The 24,134-nt window shown below is 45.2% G+C and overlaps 1 protein-coding gene across 3 annotated transcripts in view; it reads right to left on the reverse strand.

Annotated features, from left to right (window-relative positions):
* LOC306771514 (cGMP-dependent protein kinase 1-like) overlaps positions 1 to 23,657 on the reverse strand; it is a gene marked incomplete at its 5' end in the record, with an annotated part of 208,945 nt that extends 185,288 nt beyond the window's left edge. For all 3 annotated transcript variants that reach the window (XM_079260682.1, XM_079260683.1, XM_079260681.1), the window contains 2 exons: positions 304 to 470; positions 23,338 to 23,657. In XM_079260682.1, the coding sequence (XP_079116808.1) occupies positions 304 to 470; positions 23,338 to 23,657 (487 nt within the window). The remainder of the gene's footprint in view (positions 1 to 303; positions 471 to 23,337) is intronic.
* Positions 23,658 to 24,134: the final 477 nt, after the last annotated feature.

A 24,134-nucleotide genomic window follows, 5' to 3' on the forward strand; every position in this document is an offset into this window, starting at 1 on the left:
AATAAATGTTTTTAGCAAATGTTTGCAATGTTAAAAGAAGAAGTTAATAATAATGTAACAATAGTGAAACAGTAGTGTCATAACAAACATTTAGTTTGGGTTTTACATACCCAAACTAGCTGGTAGAAATGCTCAGGGAGGTTTATTTCTACAATTTTGTAAAGAAATTCATCAAAAGCACTGCAGATTTACCTCTGCCAAATTGTAGGCCAGAACCTTAAAGAGTTAATGCCTAGAGACTCGCTTCTCCCAACAACCTGATTCAGCTGATCTGAAACCTTCACAGCTGACATGTTTCCTCACCTTCCATCACGAAGACCAGCGATCCTACATCCCCCTCTTTAATGATGCAGGCGTCCTTCCCGTAATCCACTGGGTACATACAGTCCACGATGTCCTGGATCTGAGACAGGTCAAGGTTCTTCATGAAGTCATTGTCCAGGATGGCTTCCTTAATCAGCTCCTTCGACCTGAGAGGAAGAAGAGGACGAAGAGGAGGTGAGATCACAGTTACCAGTCAGTTAATCCAAACTTTCAAGGGAAGGATCTCAATCTGAAAACTAAGGAGTTTAGAGTCCAGATCCAGATCCTGTGTAGAAACGCTTTGGATTCATGTAAAATTCTTCATCAGTTCCACTTAGGAAACAAGACAGAACCGACGCTCCGTATTCCGCTTTCTGTCCAGCAGAAGTCACGTTTTCATGGCTTTCCCGTGAAGAAACAGCAACAATCTAAAACCTGTTGGCCCCAGAAAGATGTCAGACCAAGAGGAACCTGGTTTCTCTGTCAGATGTCCAGTCTGTCACAGGTCAGACACAGGTCATACACAGGTCAGATACAGGTCATACACAGGTCAGATACAGGTCATACACAGGTCATACACAGGTCAGACACAGGTCGAACACTGGTCATACACAGGTCAGACACAGGTCAGACACAGGTCAGATACAGACATTCACAGGTCAGGCACAGGTCATACACAGGTCAGACACAGGTCAGATACAGGTCATACACAGGTCAGATACAGGTCAGATACAGGTCATACACAGGTCAGATACAGGTCAGATACAGGTCATACACAGGTCATACACAGGTCAGACACAGGTCGAACACTGGTCATACACAGGTCAGACACAGGTCAGACACAGGTCAGATACAGGTCAGATACAGGTCATACACAGGTCAGATACAGGTCAGATACAGGTCATACACAGGTCATACACAGGTCAGACACAGGTCGAACACTGGTCATACACAGGTCATACACAGGTCATACACAGGTCAGATACAGGTCATACACAGGTCAGATACAGGTCATACACAGGTCATACACAGGTCAGACACAGGTCGAACACTGGTCATACACAGGTCAGACACAGGTCAGAAACAGGTCAGATACAGACATTCACAGGTCAGGCACAGGTCATACACAGGTCAGACACAGGTCAGATACAGGTCATACACAGGTCAGATACAGGTCATACACAGGTCATACACAGGTCAGACACAGGTCAGATACAGGTCATACACAGGTCAGATACAGGTCATACACAGGTCAGACACAGGTCAGATACAGGTCATACACAGGTCAGGCACAGGTCATACACAGGTCAGACACAGGTCAGATACAGGTCATACACAGGTCATACACAGGTCAGATACAGGTCATACACAGGTCAGACACAGGTCATGGTCAGGTCAGACACAGGTCATACACAGGTCAGACACAGGTCTGACACAGGTCATGGTCAGGTCATACACAGGTCATACACAGGTCAGACACAGGTCATGGTCAGGTCAGACACAGGTCATACACAGGTCAGACACAGGTCAGATACAGGTCATACACAGGTCATACACAGGTCAGATACAGGTCATACACAGGTCAGGCACAGGTCATACACAGGTCAGACACAGGTCATTGTCAGGTCATACACAGGTCAGACACAGGTCATACACAGGTCAGATACAGGTCATACACAGGTCATGGTCAGGTCATACACAGGTCAAACACAGGTCATACACAGGTCAGGCACAGGTCATACACAGGTCAGACACAGGTCATGGTCAGGTCATACACAGGTCAGGCACAGGTCATACACAGGTCAGACACAGGTCATGGTCAGGTCACACACAGGTCAGGTACCAGAAGGAGGACCAGACAATGAGGATGACCCGGTACCAGAAGGTGGACCAGACAATGAGGACGACACGGTACCAGAAGGTGGACCAGACAATGAGGACGACCCGGTTCCAGAAGGTGGACCAGACAATGAGGACGACCCGGTACCAGAAGGTGGACCAGACAATGAGGACGACACTGTACCAGAAGGTGGACCAGACAATGAGGACGACACTGTACCAGATGGTGGACCAGACAATGAGGACGACCCGGTTCCAGAAGGTGGACCAGACAATGAGGACGACACTGTACCAGAAGGTGGACCAGACAATGAGGACGACACGGTACCAGAGGGTGGACCAGACAATGAGGACGACCCGGTTCCAGAAGGTGGACCAGACAATGAGGACGACACGGTACTAGAAGGTGGACCAGACAATGAGGATGACCCGGTTCCAGAAGGTGGACCAGACAATGAGGACGACCCGGTACCAGAGGATGGACCAGACAATGAGGACGACCCGGTACCAGAAGGTGGACCAGACAATGAGGACGACCCGGTACCAGAAGGTGGACCAGACAATGAGGATGACCCGGTACCAGAGGGTGGACCAGACAATGAGGACGACACGGTTCCAGAAGGTGGACCAGACAATGAGGACGACCCGGTACCAGAGGGTGGACCAGACAATGAGGACGACCCGGTACCAGAGGATGGACCAGACAATGAGGACGACCCGGTACCAGAGGGTGGACCAGACAATGAGGACGTCCCGGTACCAGAGGGTGGACCAGACAATGAGGACGACCCGGTACCAGAAGGTGGACCAGACAATGAGGACGACCCGGTACCAGAAGGTGGACCAGACAATGAGGACGACCCGGTACCAGAGGATGGACCAGACAATGAGGACGACCCGGTACCAGAGGGTGGACCAGACAATGAGGACGACCCGGTACCAGAGGGTGGACCAGACAATGAGGATGACCCGGTACCAGAAGGTGGACCAGACAATGAGGACGACCCAGTTCCAGAAGGTGGACCAGACAATGAGGACGACCCGGTACCAGAGGGTGGACCAGACAATGAGGACGACACGGTACCAGAAGGTGGACCAGACAATGAGGACGACCCGGTACCAGAGGATGGACCAGACAATGAGGACGACCCGGTACCAGAAGGTGGACCAGACAATGAGGACGACCCGGTACCAGAAGGTGGACCAGACAATGAGGACGACCCGGTACCGGAGGGTGGACCAGACAATGAGGACGACACGGTACTAGAAGGTGGACCAGACAATGAGGATGACCCGGTACCAGAAGGTGGACCAGACAATGAGGACGACACGGTACTAGAAGGTGGACCAGACAATGAGGACGACCCGGTACCAGAGGATGGACCAGACAATGAGGACGACCCGGTACCAGAAGGTGGACCAGACAATGAGGACGACCCGGTACCAGAGGGTGGACCAGACAATGAGGACGACCCGGTACCAGAGGATGGACCAGACAATGAGGACGACCCGGTACCAGAGGGTGGACCAGACAATGAGGACGACCCGGTACCAGAAGGTGGACCAGACAATGAGGATGACCCGGTACCAGAGGATGGACCAGACAATGAGGACGACCCGGTACCAGAGGGTGGACCAGACAATGAGGACGACCCGGTACCAGAGGGTGGACCAGACAATGAGGACGACCCGGTACCAGAAGGTGGACCAGACAATGAGGATGACACGGTACCAGAGGGTGGACCAGACAATGAGGACGACCCGGTACCAGAGGGTGGACCAGACAATGAGGACGACCCGGTACCAGAAGGTGGACCAGACAATGAGGATGACCCGATTCCAGAGGGTGGACCAGACAATGAGGACGACCCGGTACCAGAAGGTGGACCAGACAATGAGGACGACACGGTACTAGAAGGTGGACCAGACAATGAGGACGACCCGGTTCCAGAAGGTGGACCAGACAATGAGGACGACACGGTACTAGAAGGTGGACCAGACAATGAGGACGACCCGGTTCCAGAAGGTGGACCAGACAATGAGGACGACCCGGTACCAGAGGATGGACCAGACAATGAGGACGACCCGGTACCAGAAGGTGGACCAGACAATGAGGACGACCCGGTACCAGAGGGTGGACCAGACAATGAGGACGACCCGGTACCAGAAGGTGGACCAGACAATGAGGACGACACGGTACTAGAAGGTGGACCAGACAATGAGGACGACCCGGTTCCAGAAGGTGGACCAGACAATGAGGACGACACGGTACTAGAAGGTGGACCAGACAATGAGGACGACCCGGTTCCAGAAGGTGGACCAGACAATGAGGACGACCCGGTACCAGAGGATGGACCAGACAATGAGGACGACCCGGTACCAGAAGGTGGACCAGACAATGAGGACGACCCGGTACCAGAGGGTGGACCAGACAATGAGGACGACCCGGTACCAGAAGGTGGACCAGACAATGAGGACACTCCTATAAAATACAATGAAAGTAAGAAGTGTAATTTTAAACAAAGGAAAGTAAAGATGGGAAACATGTCGAGAATCAGATGAAGGATGTATAAAATAATTCTCATATTAGATGAAAATGAATCCAATTGTCTGTTCCTGAGCAAACAGATGGAAATGGTTCATTATGCGTCATAATTACACATTTTCTCAGCAGCTGCTGCTTCATGAAGTCTGTTGGCAGATATCTGCTGTGTGGTTTCTTTTTCAGGAGAGAAGCAGCTCCTTCCTGCTTTACACCAACACAGCTGAGCCACTGCTGTAAAGACAACCTGAGAATAGCAGCTGCTCACAAAGAGTTCCCTTCCTGTTCTCACAATGCAGCACGTGTTAACTGAAAGACTGGGCAGGTTTTCCAAAGCCTGGCTTTTCACATGATACTGTGATATATAACCAGTTTAGAGCCTCACAAGACAGAAAACACTTTCACGACTTCCAAACCTGGCTTCATCTATGTTGTGAAAATGTCCCAAACAACCTGGAGCAAACCAGCCAGAAAGATCTCATATCAGGTTTGGTAAAAAGGAGAATCAGGAGAATGCCCAGTTAAAATAAATGGTTCGTTAAATGAATGGTTTTCCTCATTTGTATGGGCAAATGATATTAATAAACATAATAAAGAAAAATGGAGAATCAGTTGGCACTGATCCAATCTGCCCGATGGCCGCTACACCACGTCTGGCTGTGGAGAACATCGTTCTGTTCCTCTGCTCTGGGTTGGGAAAAGGAGCGGACCCGACCTGTCAGTCCCTTCCCTTTGGAAGGTGCCGGACTGGAGTCCAGACTCTCCATGTTCCATGTCCACCAGCAGGGACAGATAAGCCACATTGGGGAGCATTTTATATCCACCCATCACTTCATGTTCTGTATCTGCAGGTGGAGGAAACACCTGAGCAGCCTGATGATGGGCTGTTGTCATGGCAACCGCCTCCTTTTACCTGCAGGTCTTCATGTAGAGCTTTATTAGTACGGCAGCTTCTGTACGACTTATTAACTGTGTGATGTGGCTTTTCTAACATGTAGAACTGCTTGGTTTCAGAACATTTTACTGCTGGACGTTTTACGTGCTGGAGGAACTTTTTCTCTTCTTCTACAGATGCTGTTAATGTCCAACATTCTGGGGGAAAGTTTACATTTCATTTGGAACAAATGGCTCAGATTTCTTTTTATTTTCTGCCTTTGGTGTCACCGTTTCCCGTTTCTCCAAATGTTGTCATACGCCGGGGTCAGAGTTGCCGTGGAGGTCGGGACGTTTTACCGCCAAGTCGTGTTTTTATTCAGTTCAATTCAATTCAATTCAATTCAATTCAATTCAATTCAATTCAATTCAATTCAATTCAATTCAATTCAAATCAACTTTATTTATATAGCGTCAAATCACAGCAATGTCATCTCAAGACACTTTACAAAGCCAATTCATAACAGCCTATATAAGGCAACAGATTGAGTTGGAGGTCCAACTCAATCTGTTGCCTGAGCAAGCACACTGGCGACAGTGGGAAGAAAAAAACTCCCTTTTAACAGGAAGGAAACCTCCGGCAGAACCCGGCTCAGGACAGGCAGCCATCTGCCTCTGCTGTGTGGGGGGAAGAGGACAGAAAGACAACAGACAACAGGAACTGCTACTCCCGGCCAGGGAGACCTGCTAAGACAGGAGACATACATGTTAATGATGCAACACTGTTTTTTGGGGGGGGGGGGGGGGATAAAAGAGAGAGATAAAGAGAAAGAAGCTCAGTGTATCAGGAAATGTCCCTCAGCAGTCTAAACCTATAGCAGCATAACTAAGGGATGCTAACCATCCCTAGCTATAGGACTTATCAAAAAGATAAGTCTTCAGCCTAGTCTTAAAGGTGGGGAGGGTGTCTGCTTCCCTAACACTAACTGGGAGCTTATTCCATAAGAGAGGGGCCTGATAACCAAAGGCTCTGCCTCCTGCTCGGCTCTTTGAGACTCTAGGAACCACAAGTAAGCCTGCAGTCTGGGAACGAAGTACTCTGCTTGGTATATAAGGAACCATGAGGTCTTTGATATATAATGGTGCCTGGTTGTGGAGGGCTTTATATGTAAGGAGAAGGATTTTAAATTCTATTCTAGATTCAACAGGCAGCCAATGAAGAGAGGCTAAAACTGGAGAAATATGATCTCTCCTGCTGGTTCTGGTCAGGACTCTGGCTGCAGAATTCTGGATCAGCTGAAGGCTTTTCAGGGCATATTTAGGACAGCCCAGTAATAGAGAGTTACAGTAATCTAGTCTCAAAGTAACAAAAGCGTGAACCAGTTTTTCTGCATCACTCTGAGACAGAATGTCCCTAATTTTGGCTATATTACGTAAATGAAAGAAGGCTGTTTTAGTAACCTGCTTAATATGTGGACCAAAGGATAGGTCCGAGTCAAATATTACTCCAAGGTTTCTCACTGTAGCACTGGAAGCTAAAGTAATGCCATCCAGGTTCATTACAAAACCGGAAAATTTAGCTCTGAGTTTTTCAGATCCAAAGAGAATTACTTCAGTCTTATCTGAGTTTAAGAGGAGAAAATTTCTAGACATCCAAGTCTTTATGTCTATGAGACAATTTTGTAGCCTATCGGGCTGATTTGTTTCATCTGGTTCAAAGGATAAGTATATCTGAGTATCATCTGCATAGCAATGAAAGTTTATTCCATGCTGTCTAATAATTTTGCCTAAAGGGAGCATATATAGCGTGAAGAGTATTGGTCCAAGTACAGAACCTTGAGGAACTCCATGACTTACTGTAGTTTGTGAGGAGGACTTGTCATTTACATGAACGAACTGAAGTCTATCAGATAAATATGATTTAAACCAGCTTAACGCTGTACCTGTAATTCCAACCACCTGTTCTAGTCTCTGTAACAGAATGTTATGATCGACTGTATCAAATGCAGCACTAAGATCAAGCAAGATAAGTACGGACACAAGTCCTTTGTCTGAGGCCATAAGAAGGTCATTAGTAACTTTCACCAATGCCGTCTCAGTGCTATGATGAGCTCTAAATCCTGACTGAAACTCCTCGCATAAATTATTTCTGCTCAGGTGGGCATGTAGCTGAGCTGAAACTATTTTCTCCAGAATTTCGGACATAAACGGGAGGTTAGATATAGGTCTATAATTTGCTATCACCTCTGGATCCAGAGATTGCTTTTTAAGTAAAGACTTGATTACAGCAGTTTTAAATGATTGTGGTACATATCCTGTCACTAAAGACATATTGATAAGATTTAGTAGTGATGTATTAATTAAAGGGAAAATGTCCTTAAAGAGGCTCGTTGGGAGAGGGTCTAAGATACAGGTGGATGGTTTAGATGAAGCTATTATTTTAGTTAATTCAGAGGGTTGGACAGGACAGAAACTATTTAGACACAAGTCAGATCCTGGTTCTAAGGATGCTTCAGAGACCACAACAGGCTCAACATTATAGGTAGAAGGAAGAGTATTGTGGATTTGATCTCTAATAGTATCAATTTTATTCCTGAAAAAATACATGAAATCATCCTATCTAAGTGAGAAAGGAATACATGGCTCCACAGCGCTCCGGCTCCTAGTAAGCCTAGCTACAGTGCTGAAAAGAAACCGAGGGTTGTTTTTGTTTTCCTCTATCAATAATGAATAATAAGCTGTTCTTGCCACACATAAGGCTTTTTTGTATACAATTAAACTTTCTTTCCAGGTTAGGTGAGACTTAATAACTTTATAAATCCCAGAAGATGTCTAGAACTGGCGTAAGCCAGGTTTTGTGTGATAACTTTATATATGAAGCCCCTGGTCTCATTTCATATCAGCTGGTTTGTTTTAGCTCTGGTAGTTTATCTGAGCTTCATCAATATCTCAATATGCTTATACAGAGCAGTCACAATTAAGTTCCAAATAGGTCTCCAGTTTTAAAAATTCAAAATATGAGCCACATCAATATAACTTTCTTTCTAGTTCATAAAAATAATTTGCTAGCAAAAGAATATCTAAAATAATACAAAATTTAAATTTGACATCTTCAGCCAAACACAGAATTTTAATATCAACATACAATTCTAAAATATTAATTATATAAATGTAATCTGATTTTATAGACCTCTGTGATGACGACAAACCTGGGCATGAATGTTCCCTTGCCCGGACGCGGGTTACCTGGTCCCCCCTCTGGAGCCAGGCCTGGGGGTGGGGCACAAGAGAGAGTCTGGTGGCCAGACCTTTGCCCATGGGGCCTGGTTGGGCTCAGCCCGAAAGGGTTACATGGGCCCCACCTCCCGTGGGCTCACCATCTGTGGGAGGAGCCTGGCAGTCCTCTGCCCGGCTGCAGAAGCTGGCTCTAGGGACGTGGAACGTCACCTCTCTGGTGGGGAATGAACCTGAGCTTGTGAGCGAGGTTGAGCGGTTCCGACTAGATATAGTTGGACTCACCTCGACGCATGGCTTGGGCTCTGGAACCAGAACCCTCGAGAGGGGCTGGACCTTCTTCCACTCTGGAGTTGCTCATGGTGAGAGGCGCCGAGCAGGTGTGGGCATTCTCATCAGCCCCCAGCTTGGTGCCTGCACGTTGGGGTTTACCCCGGTGGATGAAAGGGTAGTTTCTCTGCGCCTTCGGTTGGGGGGACGGGTTCCCTCTGGGAGGAGACCCCGGGGAAGACCCAGGACACGCTGGAGAGATTATGTCTCTAGGCTGGCCTGGGAACGCCTCGGGATCCCCCCGCAGAGTTGGCAAATGTGGCTGGATAGAAGGAAGTCTAGGCTTCTCTGCTTAGGCTGCTGCCCCCACGACCCCAGATAAGCGGCAGAAGATGGATGGATAAATGGATAGATGGAAATCTGATTTACATCAGTTAGCGCAATGTTACATTAGCTACCTGATGTTATGGCTGTTAGCTGCAAATATTACAGCAGGTAGCTGCTAATGTTACAGAGGTTAGCCGCTAATGTTACAGCAGTTAGCTGTAACATTAGATCTGTGATGGACTACACCGAGCAAATAGCACTCGAACTCATGCGTGACAGCACTGGAGCTGGTTTTGGTTCTGGAGCTCAATTGTAAGTGGGAAACATCATGGAGAAGCTGTTGCTCAGTTTTGGTGGAAACTGACCCCCGATTCGACTGTTTCGGAGTCCGACAGAGACCACTAAGGACTCAAAGCTGAGCCAAACAAAGCTTAGCTTGACCCAAAACAAAGCTGTAATCTGGATCTGGCTCCTTGACTGGCCTTGGGCAGGCTGGTTATCACGTCTCCTGGAATGAAATGCTGTCTGATGCTCAGCCCCCCTCCTAACCCCCCTCCCTTTCACAGGCCTGTGGAACTTAAACTGAACTCACCTCTTGAGGCCGCATTTACATCAGGTGGCACAGATGAACTGGGGAGAGTTCACAGACTCACTCACTGAATGCACACACTCACACACACTGTTACAGACACACTCTCCTATCTTTCACCACCTTCTCTCACGGACGGCGAGTTGGAGGGGCACGCTGCTTGGCTGGCTGCGACCTCACTTGGCTGTCTGGGAGACCCCACCCACCCCTCTTCCCATCCTGTGTGTTGTCTACTGTCTGAATTTGTGCTTTTATAGGTGTTTTTTTTGCCCCTTCACCCTTCCTCCCTTTAGGTGAAGTGTAGAGATACTTCTTTTTTTTCCAACACCCACCCATCCTTCCTCATGTCATCTTTTCCTTATTTATATAAGGCAAATGGTAAATGGACTTGTACAGAGGACACTTTTCTAGTCATGCAGACCACTCAAAGCCCTTTACACTACTTGTCACATTCACCCATTCACACACACACTCATTCAACACACTCATACCCTGATAGGCACATTGGGGAAGATTCCGATATGCACCAGGCCTCTCCATCCATGACCGCGAACGGTTCTTCTCTGGCTGTACCTTGTGCTTAAAATGCAAAGAAAAACAACCTTGGTTCTTACTCAGGGCTAAACCCAAAGTCCCAGTGAGTTCCACTTCTCTCCAGCCAGAGCTGTGGATTAAGGTCGGATTCCGCGCCAGCAGGTCACGGGATCGATGCTCTACCCCTTCTCCTCCGTGCAGTGGGGTACTGCTGAAGAATCATTTTGATGCACCAGATGCAACAAAGTTCCCTCCTCTGACTGGTGGCACCCATGTTGCTCCCTTGTCACCAGAGATGTCTGCGTCGCAACCACCGATGCCCATATGAAGCAACGGCAAGCCTTGCCGCTCTGCAGCTGTGTCTCGCTGTGAGGAGATGCCCTTCACACCGGCTCCGCGGAGCTCAGCCGACCTCGCCTCACCTGAGCCACTCCCACAAACATCAAGAGGGAAACATTGGAATCCCGGAAGCCACAATGTGCGAAATACTGCAGCTCATTCATGTATGGAGGATTCCCCGGTCAAAACCCTAATCATCGGGGATTCCATAGTGAGGAACTTGCAGAAGAGAAGGCGATTAACCCTATTAGTTCCAGGGACCACTTTGGCTGAGATAAGATAGATAGATAGATAGATAGATAGGACTTTATTCATCCCTAAAAGGGAAATTCAAATTGTCCGGCGACTCAATAAAACATTAAAACACTAAAACACTCACTCTTCCACCTCTCAGTGCGTATTAAACATAAATAAATATTTGCTCAGAAAGACATAGGTTAAAAACTCATTAAAAACACAGTAAAAACAGCATAAGCCACTCTCCCTTGTAGATGCATGTACATGTGGGGGTGCAGTTCAGGAGGTTTTATTATATAGTCTGATGGCCGTGGGAATGAAAGATCTCCTGAAATGCTCTGTTCTGCAGCGTGGTGAGAGAAATCGACTGCTGCGGTTGCTCCTTTGCTCCCACAGGAATCCATGGAGAGGGTGTTTGCTGTTATCCATTATTGTTCTCAGTTTATTCAGCGTGAGTCTCTCCACTACTGTTCCCAGAGAGTCCAGTCTCCTACCCTGCACTGAGCCCCCCTTTTTGACTAGTCTCTCCAGCCTCTTGCAGTTCCTGTCAGTAAGGCTGTGCCCCCAGCACACCGCAGCATAAAAGAGAGAACTGGCTGATTGATAGAACATGACCAACATGTCCACACGTCAAAGGACCTCAGCGAGCGCAGGAAGAACAGGCGACTCTGTCCCTTCCTATAGAAGGCATCAGTATTGCAGCACCAGTCCAGCCGTTCATCAATGTGAACGCCCAGATATTTGTAACTGCGCACCACCTCAATGTCCTCCCCCTGTAAGGAGACTGGATGATGGGGAAGCTTCCCCTTTCTGAAATCCAGGATCACCTCCTTTGTCTTTGCTGTATTCAAGTGCAAGCAGCACCTGTGACACCAGTCTCTGAAGGAGTTCACCGAGTTCCTGTATTCAAACTCCTGCCCATCCTTGATACAGGCCACAACAGCCGTATCATCAGAGTATTTCTGTATGTGGCAGGACTCTGAATTGTATCGAAAGATACAAGATAATGCAGAAAATGACAGAGATCCTGAGGTCCATCCACAGGTCAGCAAAGTCATCATTCATGCAGGTACGAATAACATCCCTAAAAACAGTCTGAGCTTTTAAAACAAGATTTTACTCTCCTTTTTAACATGCTTTTATCTCTGGCCCACTCCCACCTGTGATAGAGGAATAGGCCGCTTAGGTAGGCTGCTTAGCCTCCATACCTGGCTGTCCTCCGCCTGTATCTCTCACAGAGTTGGTTTTATTGACCATTTTGATGTATATTGGCAGCAGAGACATCTTTTTTGGCCTGACGGGCTTCACCTTCACGAAGCAAGCCATCAAGTATTGTCTGCTAATTTGATGTATGGCATACAGCATGCCGGCACAGGTTGGTGTCTCCTAGGTCCTAGCCCCTATTGATTTAATTCAATGTTTAACAGCATTCCTAACAATTCTGGACTCTGACCTACATTTTCCTCTGGCAACTCATCAATTCCCGTCCATAACCAACAGAGAATACAGACCAAAACCTTTGAATATTTCAAACATGAATAACCTGAAACAACTGCCAAAATGTCACAGACCAACAGTTACCGTCTCAAACTCACCCATCTCCATCAACATGGCACTTTTAAACATACTTTCTCTATTAAACAAGTCTTTTATTGTTAATGATCTGATTCTAGACCACAAACTTGATGTCTTTTTCTTACTGAGACCTGGCTGGGCATAGATGCACCTGTAATTCTTGCGGAGGCCTCCCCACCAAATTTTAGCAATGCTTTTTCAGTCAGAAATGGTAGGAAAGGAGGTGGTACACCATCTATTGCCACAAATTCACTCACCTCCAAACCAGCCTCATTTAATCACTAACCCACATTTGAACACCATGCAGCTGTTGTCAGCAGCCTCCAGTTTGTAGACCACCAAAGAATTGTGCAGATTTTATCAATGAATTTGCTGACTTTTTATCAATCATCCACTCTACCTCTAGCATGATTATTCCAATCAGTGATTTCAACCTACACATAGACAAAACTTCAGACTGTTTCAAGGGAATTTTTAAATATTCTTAATTTAATGGATTTCGCCCAACATGTCATACAGCCAACCCACAACAGACACACCCTAGACTTGGTCATTAGCCATGGCCTGTTCACCTACTTTTATGCAATTTTTTAGGGACATTTTATTCTTTATTTTTGTTTTATAATTTATATTACTGCTTTTATAATCTTTAAATATTTAAAATAACAAGTAATTCATCATTTTTAGAATATTCTCCAGTGTTCCTCAGCAGGAGCCCTCTGCACTGGTTGTCATACTGGCCATGGATGTGGGGGCACCTTTCATGTCTTTGGTCTTTTGACTGGTGACCATGATACTGTGGTTTGGTCGACTACTGGTGCAGACGGCTCCTGCAATGGTGTTTCATTATCAGGCTCATCTCAGCAATATATAACTAAGTTGGTGTCTGCGTAATGTTTCAGACAAGTGTTGGAGATTGATGTTGGTTGGGTGTGTGTATGAGTGTGTGAGAAGGGAGGGACTGATGATTTTTTTTTTTGTTGTTTTTATATCATGTAGAGGACTTTGTGTTGCATTTTATTGTAAAAAAATGTGCTTTATGAATGAAATTTAATTTGATTTGATTTGATGACATGGCATCACATGATATGATGTAACATGGCATGCAGTGACGTGCCATGCAGTGACATAGCGTGGCGTCACGTGATGTGACGTGGAGTGATGTGACTTGACATAATGTGATGTGGTGCAGAGTCACTTACAATGACAAAATGTGGCATGGCATGATGTGACGTGGCGTGGTGTGGTGTGACGTAACATGGTGTCACATATCACGTGGCGTGACATTGCATGACATGATGTAATGTAATGTGGTGTGACGTGACTTGTGAATTCATGAGGAATTCTAATTTAGAGCAGTAAAATGTAAAAAAGCAGAAACATCTGCATGTGTAAAGGCCTGCATGAGGTTTTCACGCCTCCATCAGATCTGTGACAGTCTGCGGATCATTAACTCATGAATCTGGTGTGCAGACAGCAGGACGGCTGGTGGGCGGCCGCCACCCACTCGCTCCACTCTGCTTTTATTTAGAGCTCAAACCACACGGATCTGCAGGCGGCAACGAGAGCTGACGGTAAATGAAACCCTGTCAGCTGCATGCATGTGTGGGTGGAGCTCACAGATTAAAAAGCAGCACTACTTGTTATTGCTGCTGTGAACACAAATACAATATTATTCTGAGCTGAGAGGAGGCATCATGGAAACCAGATCCACGTTCAAAGCTCAGCTCATCATCACAGTATAAAACCATGTCTTCTCTATCTTGCTTGTCTGTCTCCAGAACCCAATTAACCAGAGAGGTCACATGACCCTCCACCCCTCATGGACCCCTAGCAGCAGTCCATGGCAGCCTGAGACCTCCGCTTCTGCAGCAGCTGTTTAAAATCTGAGAAGAAAACATGTTAAAGTATGTGTATATGTGTACAGATGTGTAATTATAGCCATGAAAAAGAGTGGCAGCTGAGGAAGATGCAGGAGAGTAAATCAGCCTTCTGAATGACATGAGTGGAGACAAATAGAGAAGAGTAGAGACGAGAAGTTTCTGGATGTTTTGCCTTTTAAAAAGGCACAATTTTGACTATTATGCTGGGTGAAGACTTCTGCACCTCCGTACGGGACAGTTTATCTCAGTTCAGGCTATTAATTTATCTTCCAGCCTCCGTGAGAAGATAATAAGCAATGTCTTCTCTGCAGGAGAAGCTTTGAGATCCTCTGAACTCCGTATCATATAAAGACCTAAAGCTCAGCAGCAGCAGCAGCAGATGTCTTTTATTGTCTTATGACAAAGTTATACATCTTCAACTCTGCAAAACTGAGCAGTGAGCTCCATCCATCCATCCATATGAAGTAACTAGTTCTAGGGTCAGTGCTCTGGCGGAGGAAAAGCCTGAGCTGGTGCAAGAGGTTGACCAGTCCGGCTAGCAGTAGTTGGACTCACCTTCACACAAGGATTGGGCTCTGGAACCAGTATCCCCAGAAGGGACGAACTGTCTTCCACCGGGCAGCTGTGGGCATACTCATTGTCCCCCAACTTGGTGCCTGCACATTGGGGTTCACTCCAATGGACAAAAAGGTAGCCTCCCTCTGTGTTTGGGTGAGGAGACGGGTCCTGACTGTTGTTGTGCTTATGCACTGACCAGCAATTCAGAGTACCCACCCTTTTTGTAGTCCTTGGAGGAAGTGCTGGAAGACACTTCTTCTGTGAACACCTTTGTTTTACTGGGGGACTTCAATGCTCACGTGGACAATGAAACTGAGACCTGGAGGCCTGTGATTGATAAGAATGGCAGCAGTTCTGAAATTGCTGTATCCTTAACTGGTAAACCAGTGGATGAAATACCAGTTAAAATACTGAGAGACACGGGAGGGTCTCGGTCTCGGATTATTGCATACGTGCTCCCCCTGAATGAGCAGTCTTCTTGCCATGCCAGCACTTTAGTTCAAGGAGAAGAAATGGGATACGTTCCAGCCCCCTTGCACCAGGTGTATATTAAGTCTGAGCTGGTTAGTGGATTCTTTGAAGTTGCGGTTTGACTCTCCTTTCCAGTGAAAGGTCGAGACCAATTTGGCTGATTCTGTTTGTTGAAACCCTTGCTGGAGGACGACCTCTGCATATAAGAGGTAATATAGTTGACTGAAAGGAGCATGTTGAGGTGAAACAGTTGAAGGAGCTCCCTAAACCATTTTCTCTAAACTTGCCTATAACGCCGTGAAGCCCTTATTGCTGCACAGATATCCAATTCTTCACTGTCTAAATGTTGGACTTATATAAACAAAGCAAGCGGTAGGGAACCTGTATATTATTTTTTAGATAACAGTTTGTTGATGCGCAAATGGACTCTTCCCATAACAAAGTGGGCAAACCCAGAGTAATTGTGTGTAGACAATGCTGACAGTGACTGGAACTCTGTATCAGATTGTTGTCACTTCAGGATACCAATTTCATGTGCTAAATTTAGCACATGACCACCCTTTGTCAGGTCATCTGGGAGTGACAAAGACATATGATAAACATTTCTTTAGACCAGGTTTGAAAGCAGATTTGGTGAAGTTTTGTCGCACCTCTAAAACCTGTCAGATAACAGGAAAACCAGATCAGGTGGTTCCTCCAGCCCCCTTGTGCCCAATTCCAGTTCTTGGTGAACCTTTTGAGCATGTGATAGTGGACTGTGTGGGTCTTTTTCCCAGGACAAAGTCAGGGAATCAGTACTTATTAACAATAATGTGTCCGGCAACACATTTTCCAGAGGCCATTCCCCTGAGAAGAATAACTGCACCACTGGTCATTAGAGCTCTAACCAAATTCTTTACCTCCTTTGGTCTCCCAAGAAGAATGCAGAATGATCAGGGCTCTAACTCCCTGTCTACATTTTTTAAACAAGTTCTGCAAACGCTCAGGATAAAACATGTCGTGTCCAGTGTCTACCACTCTAAATCACAAAAAGCCCTGTTGCGGTGGAACCAGACTCTTAAATCGATGTTGCTGAAATATTGTCTGGATACTGGTAAAGACTAGGATGAAGGAGTGCCCTTTATGGTGTTTGCTATTCGAGAGGCTAAACAAGAATCTCTTGGTTTTAGTCCGGCTGAACTTGTTTTTGATCCTTCAGTTCGAGGTCCTTTACAAATGTTGAAGGAGCAGCGTATGTCAGACCAATCTGCTCAGTTGGCAAAGACTAATGTTTTGGATTATGTATCTCACTTCAGAGAGCATCTTCACCAAGCTTGCTCACTGGCAGTGGAAGCACTTTCCTCTGCTCAGACAACAATAAAAAAAAGGTATGATAATAAAGCAGTTTCCCACTATTTGAAGCCAGGTGATGACGTTTTGGTCCTCCCTCCAACTCTGGGGTCAACTTTAGCTGCTCGATTCTCTGGACCTTATGTGGTTGAAAGACAGGTGAATGCGACCAATTATGTGATTAAAACCCCTGACAGAAAACGGAAGACTCGTTTGTGCCATCTTAACATGCTCAAGTGATGGTTCTGGGATCAGAGAGAAGTCTTCTGCTCCTCTTGTGTCAGCAGCTGCTAAAGATGTGCCTGAGGCTGTTTTCGTGACCACTTTATCAGGAACTGGGCCAGCCACAGAAGAAAATGACCTCACGCTACATGATTTAGACCGTCAGTGTGTCAGATTACTTAATTCTAAGGTATTGTTGGAACTGTCTACGCATCTGACTCACCTGTCTCCTGCCCAGGAATTACATATTACCAACCTTATCCAGAACTACTTATCTTTATTTGATGATACTGCATCTCGCACAACAGTCCTACAACATGACATCAATGTTGGTAATGTAGTGCCAATCAAGCAACATGTTAATCAAGTTAACAGGAATAGTAAAGGGATACTGGCAAGTCCCTTGAACTCAGAGAGCTTCAGACATCTCAGCATTCATTACTCCCAATAGTTTCCTACAGTACACTGTCATGGCTTTTGGAATGAAAAATGCTCCAGCCACATTTCAAAGATTGATGTCACACAATTGGGAGATGTTAGAAATTGTATTGTCTATTTGGATGATGTGGTCATATATTCCTCCAGTTGGCCTGAGAACCTGTTCACTTTGACTACTGTATTTGAGCGCTTATCAGTTACATCCCTCACACTAAATTTGGATAAGTTTGAGTTTGGCAAGGCCACAGTTACCTATCTAGGTAAAGTAGTTGGTCAGGGCCAGGTTCGGCCTGTAAATGCCAAGGTACAAGCCTTTCCTTTACGTTCCACACGCAATGAGTTGCACAGATTTCTCAGTATGGCTGGCTACTACAGATGTTTCAGCAGGAATTTTTCACAGGTAGTTGCTCCTCTTACCAGCTTGTGTTGTCCGAAACAGGCCTTTATCTGGAACTCTGCTTGCCAGCATGTATTTGAGGGAGCAAAAGCTCTTCTGTCTATTGCCTCTGCTCTGGATTTTTTTAAACCTTTTAAAATAGAAGTGGATGCCAGCGACGTGGGAGCCGGAGCTGTACTACTTCAGGAGAATGTTCAAGGTTTGAGCCATCCCATTTGTTACTTCTCCCAGAAGTTCAACACTCATCAATGGAAGTACTCAACTATTCAAAAAGAAACTTTGGCAATGCTGTTGGCACTACAGCATTTCGACGTATATGTGGGAGCCACCGTTCTTCAAGTTGAAGTCTTCACCGATCATAACTCCCTCATCTTCCTGTCAAGTATGTACAACCACAACCAATGGCTGATGAGGTGGCCATTGGTCTGTCAGAATTATCACCTTGACCTAAAGCATGAAAAAGGGACACGTAACGTGGTGGTCGATGCCCTTTCAAGAGTGTGACTGTAATTTCACTTTATTGTAAACAAACTGGTGTTTGTTCTTGTGGGTGGTGGTGTTACAGGAATGTGTTTTACTCATTTGTGCATTTTACTCCCTTCCCAGGTGTTCCTTGTAGTGCTGATGTGTGGCACATTCTTCCAGCCAATCAGGTTCGCCAACAGCAGGGCAATCACACTACTCAGCCTTCTTGTTAAGGTCTATTTAGGGGTCCTGGACAGAAGGGTTCATCAGACAGTCAAACCCTAGATTGAGGAGGACAAGTGTGGTTTTTGTCCTGGCTGTGGAACAGTGGACCAGTTTTACACCCTCTTCAAAGTCCGGGAGGAGGCATTGGAGTTCACCCAACCAGTTTATATTTATTACATGTACTTGGAGAAGACATTTGACCATATCCTCTCCTGTGGCAGGAGCTCCGGATATATGAAGTCCTGGACCCTCTTCTATGAGTCGTCTCAGTATGACAGGAGTCAGAGCTTGGGTCGCATTACTGGCAATAAGTTGGATTTGTTCTCAGTGAGGGTTGGACTCTGCCAAGGCTCCCCTTTTTGAACTGTCACTGATTCTGTTCATAATTTTTATTGATAGAATTTTTAGGTGCAGGTGAGGTGTTGAGGGGATCTGGTTGGGTGGCTTGAAGATTAAGTATCTGCTCTCTTCACATTTGAATTGCCGTTAATTGCTCAAGCTTTTGCCAACTGAGGGAAATAAAATGGTATCGGCACCTCCAAAACCATGGTCCTCATCCTGAAAAGGGTGCAGTGTTCTCTGTGGGTCTGTAAAGAGGTCCTGCAACAAGTGGAGGAGTTTAAGTATGTTCACACTTAAGTGTTATTTCAAGTAACTGATGCTCGACTTCTTTATTTTTACTTTCTCAAGGCAGAGTCACTGAATTAAATGATTCATTATTCAGTTATAAGGCCATATGTGTCATGGTTTGGATTTTTTGTGTCTTAGTTTTCTTGTTTAATTTGTAGTTTTTCCTTTTTAGCTCCCTTATGTCTTGTTTAGCTTTTGTTCCTGTTGATTTAGTTCACCTGGGTTCATTTAGTAGATTTGTTTCACCTGTGTCTTGTTGTGTTCATTGTATTAATAACCTTGGTTTCAGATTTTTTTTGCGGATTTATTGTGTGAGTTACTCCCTTGTATCCCCAGTGTCCTGTTTTCCTGCGGCTCAACAATAAAACCAGCCTTGACTCTGTATTTCCGTCTGCGTCTCTGCAATTGGGTCCACACCTCACCTCCACCAGCCGGGACAATATGAACCTTCGAAGACCGATGAGGCGTGTGCTGGTAACACCAGTGGTTGGTTAAAAGATCTGATCTGATAAGAATAGAATAGTAAAGATTACATCTAGTAAGAACATAATGTTCAGCTGGTCAGAACATCATATTTCAGTGCTTTTGTAGAAATGACACCAGAACCATCCGGCAAATAAAAATAGTAAATGTTGTACAATCGAAGAGATAAATGGTTGACGAATAATGTTAATCTATCCTATAAATGTTTCTGATCCACTGTGTTGTAGTACTGTCACAAAGAAATGAACTGATAATGGAATAGAATGTAATACAACTATTGGAAACTAACTGAGGACATATGGATCAACTGGCAGCGTTTTAAAGTTTTATTATTGATGATGACATTCATGTGAGGTTTCTTGGCCAAACGTAACATCTGCTGATGAAGTTTTAAATTTGATAAATGCACCATTAGAATGGCGTGGAAACTTAATTTGTTTTTGTTTTTTCTGAATCTTATATAGGAGTGTTGAACTGTTAGTTTTTAAATGATGTAAAGAAATTTAATATTGAATCAAAGTATTTTTCTACTATAGATTCATATATGAAATTCTTGAAGTTTGAATATTTTGAATCTTGTTTTCCTAAATTATTGCAGGTTTGATGCTGAAGTGTGTTTATGGAGGAAGATGAGGCCAGGAGGCAGATGTAGATGAGCAACAATCTACCAGCAGTTCCTGTTCACGTTCCCAACACCAACCAGCAGCTATGTGGATTCTGGACTTCTGAAGGCTCAGAGAGACCTGCTACAGGGAGACCACCAACCAGTGACCCTATAGAGAACTATAGGACCCTCCAGCTGGTCCTGCTCTTTGGCCAGCACACACTTTACATGCTGATCAGGTGGAAACTGTACGGAGAGATATAAAGTCATGTTTTGAATATGTTGGTGTGTTAGGAAGTCTCTTTTCACAGAATATACAAGTTTTGCATAAAAGTAGAAACTTCAACACTACTGTGCAGCTGTAACTGTTAAACTTGAACACCACAGAATGCATTTGTTTTGTCATGGCAGTCAGCTTCAAATAAATGTTTGTGCCTGATTGGACATTTTTGTCCTGAAAAGTGAGGACAACATCAGTAGACACATTGACTAATCAAACTAACTCTGGGTTCCTGCTTTGAACGAGGGCCACAAAGCACTAATGCTGAGGACAGGTGATGGCTAGCAGCAGTTCTGGGAAGGATAATTGATGGGCGATCGGTGTGGCAATGAGCTCTAAATGTGTAAAGGGGAAAAAAAAACTTAAAAGGTTTAAACTGTGATGAAGTTAAATCGGCCACCCAAGAAGATGTACACACCTGCTCAGATTTCATGAAATAATGATAAATATTGGGGCTTTAGACAAGTGAGAAACATCCTATGAGTTTTTCAGGAAAGGTTTCACATCCCTTTATTAAACTTTAAAAAAAAAATTTAAATGAACTTGTTAATGCTTCTTTGCAGTGTTTCTTTGTCATCCAACTACAGTAGATATTTTTGTTATTTCAGAAAATCTGTGTGTGGGTTGCTGCTGGGAGGTCTCAAAAACAAGTTCTTACAGCTAAAACTAGGTGTGAAAGACACAATGTGGTCTCTGAGTCTAAGAGAGATGATTTAATGCAATATAATATATTAATATAAAATAAGCACAGAAGATTCAGTTAGTAAGAAATAAAGGTCAAACTAAAAACATCTGACACATTCTGCTCTTACCAAGTACATCACTACCAAAACAAGACTTCAGCAGATCCTAAGATTGAAAAACTTGTTTAGACTGTTTTTGTAATGAACCGAGCTCAGAGGTGGTGATCAGAGACCTGGAGGATCCTGACCAGTGTGTCTTAATCCTGGTCCTCGGGGCCCAGCGCCCTGCACGGGTTATAGGTAGCCCTGACTCTAATCAATGACTCATTATCAGGTTTTCATAGAACTTGGCAAGCAGTTAAGTTAACCTGCATCAGGTGTTCAGGAGTTGGGAGGAACTAAAACATGCAGGCAGTGGGCCTCATGGACCAAGACTGAGAAACTCTGGTCTAGACCACAGGTGAGGAAACCAGCATCCTTCTCACCAAAGAAACCTTTTACAGGATCTACTGAAGAATCACGAGTAAAAGAATCTCTCTGAGAGTTAATTCTTTGCAGTGACTCGGAGGATCTGGCTCCCAGTTCTTTCCTCTGACTGACTCACTCTCAAAGAGCTGAGCAATGATGTGTCATTCCTAAATGAGCCAGTTCTAAACACTGATTCTTTGCAGTGAATGTAGTGGTACACAGAAAGAACTGCGACCAGGTTGACATGACAGGTGTTTCAGGAAAACATGGAGAAATGACTAAATTTAAAGTGTCATATTGTTCAGACTTCTTTTTTTTTTGTTACTGGATTTGCTTGGTTTATTTGTTCATTTTAAGTTTTGATTAAAATATTAAATATATTTGCTACAGAAAATGAATCAAAACAAGGCTTTTATGATGAAAATATAAACAACTTGCCAAGTAAAAAAAACCCTTGTAATCATTAAATTAGACGACAATAGAAGCTGTGAGTCAGACTAAATGAGGACCTAACTCTTCAAAGAGAGCTGAGTCACGAGAGTCAAATCATTAAAAAGAACCAAACTTCCATCTCCACACCAGAGCTGTGCACGTCTGCAAACATATTCATTCATCTTGTTGGGTTTCTGTGATCTGAACCAAGCATATCTGCAGATAAAGAATTTTAACGTGAACCTTTTCAGGTCCTGCATCAGTCTTTGTCTGCAGGTGTTTCTCAAGTCTGCACACTTCCAATCGGGATTCGTCGGCTGCATGCATCATGGTGGCGCGCCAAGTGCTGTCCCAATCCAAAGGCTCCTTTGAATCCACCCTTCAAATCCGCACTTCGTTTGGCTCCAGATTGGCTTAAAACGAAGGATACAAGAGATGTATCCCTTTGCACCCTCTCCTATCCCAGAATTCATTGCGTTCCTGATATAAATTAATGAGCATCACCTTCACCAGCTTTTGATCAGAAAAGATGTGGACCTGAACATTTCTATGTTCTACATGTCTATGTTCTACATTTCTATTTAGAATATTTCTACATTTTACAGCTTTTTGCTTGCTTCCATATTTAGTACAACGTTCAGCTTCTAACTCTTTGACAACGGTTATTTTGTCCTCTGTCCACACGTCTGGCACACATGATTTATGAAAAAGTCTATATTCTCACTTCTTACCTAAAATGAGAACACCCAGCAGAACCAGGGTCAATGTGGACCCGCTTCATGAAGTAGTCCCAGCAGACTCCATAAATAAATCTGGACTGGACCAGCTTGGACCTTAGTAAACCTGCAGGTCCGACAGATTCTGCGTGTTCTACTGCAGGACCTTTACTGGGTTCTACTGTATATTCTGTAAAGGGTTCTACTGAGTTCTACAGTGGGTTCAACGGCAGGTCCTACAGCAGGATCTTTATCAGGTTCTACTGTGTTCCACAGCTGGTCCTACAGTGGCATGACTGCATGCTCTACAGCGGGAACCTCACTGGGTTCCACCTTGTGTTCTACAGCGGGATCTACACCGGTTTATCAGAGCAGGTTCTGGTCTACGTACCGCAGGCTCTTCGGGTAGAACGGCAGCGTGACATGGCACAGGTCGCTGATGTCCCACGCGGTGGGTTCGGCTGAGATGGCCTGCCGTTTGCTACGGTGTTGGTCTGGCTGCAGGACCAGGTTCTTTTGCTGGGCCTGGACCTGCTGGGCTGTGGCGGGCCGGATCACTGACCGGTACTTGTCCAGCTCGTTCTGCAGCCGCTGGATGAGCTCGTCCTTCTGGTCCAGCTCAAGTTCCAGCTCATCAATCAGGGCGTCGCGCTGCCTCAGCTCCTCTACTTTCTCTTGCAGGGCGTACTGTAGATCCCGCAGGGTTCCCATCGGTCTGGTCCAGAGTCCACAGGGGGACCAGCTCGCTCCTGGATTCTTTTCTGATCGTCAGATCTCTGAATCTTCGTCAAGTATCAGTTTTCTAAAGTATCCAAGTCTCGAAGAAGCAGGGTTCATCTGGGTCCTTCAATAAAAATAATCCAACAAGTCCACCATCGACTTCCTTGGATCCTGCAGGAACTGCTTGCGTCCAGATCTCTAAATGCTTTAGGTTCTAATCCTCCAGAGAATGGGGGGTCTTCAGGATCCTCATAGATCTCATGAAAACTTCTCTGGCAAACTTCTCCACGTTTCTGCAGATCTCAAGACTTCCTCCAGAGTTTCTGTCCTTCCTAAACAGTCTTACAGACCCTCGAAGTCTCAGTTCCACAGAGTCTTACATGTCTATAGATTCTGGAGGTTCAGGACCCAGGACTCATCTAAAACATGTGAAAAAGAAAAACCAGACCAGACAGGTGTTCCAGGATC

Source organism: Telmatherina bonti, assembly GCF_933228915.1.
Source record: "Telmatherina bonti genome assembly, chromosome: 21".
Lineage (NCBI taxonomy): Eukaryota > Metazoa > Chordata > Actinopteri > Atheriniformes > Telmatherinidae > Telmatherina > Telmatherina bonti.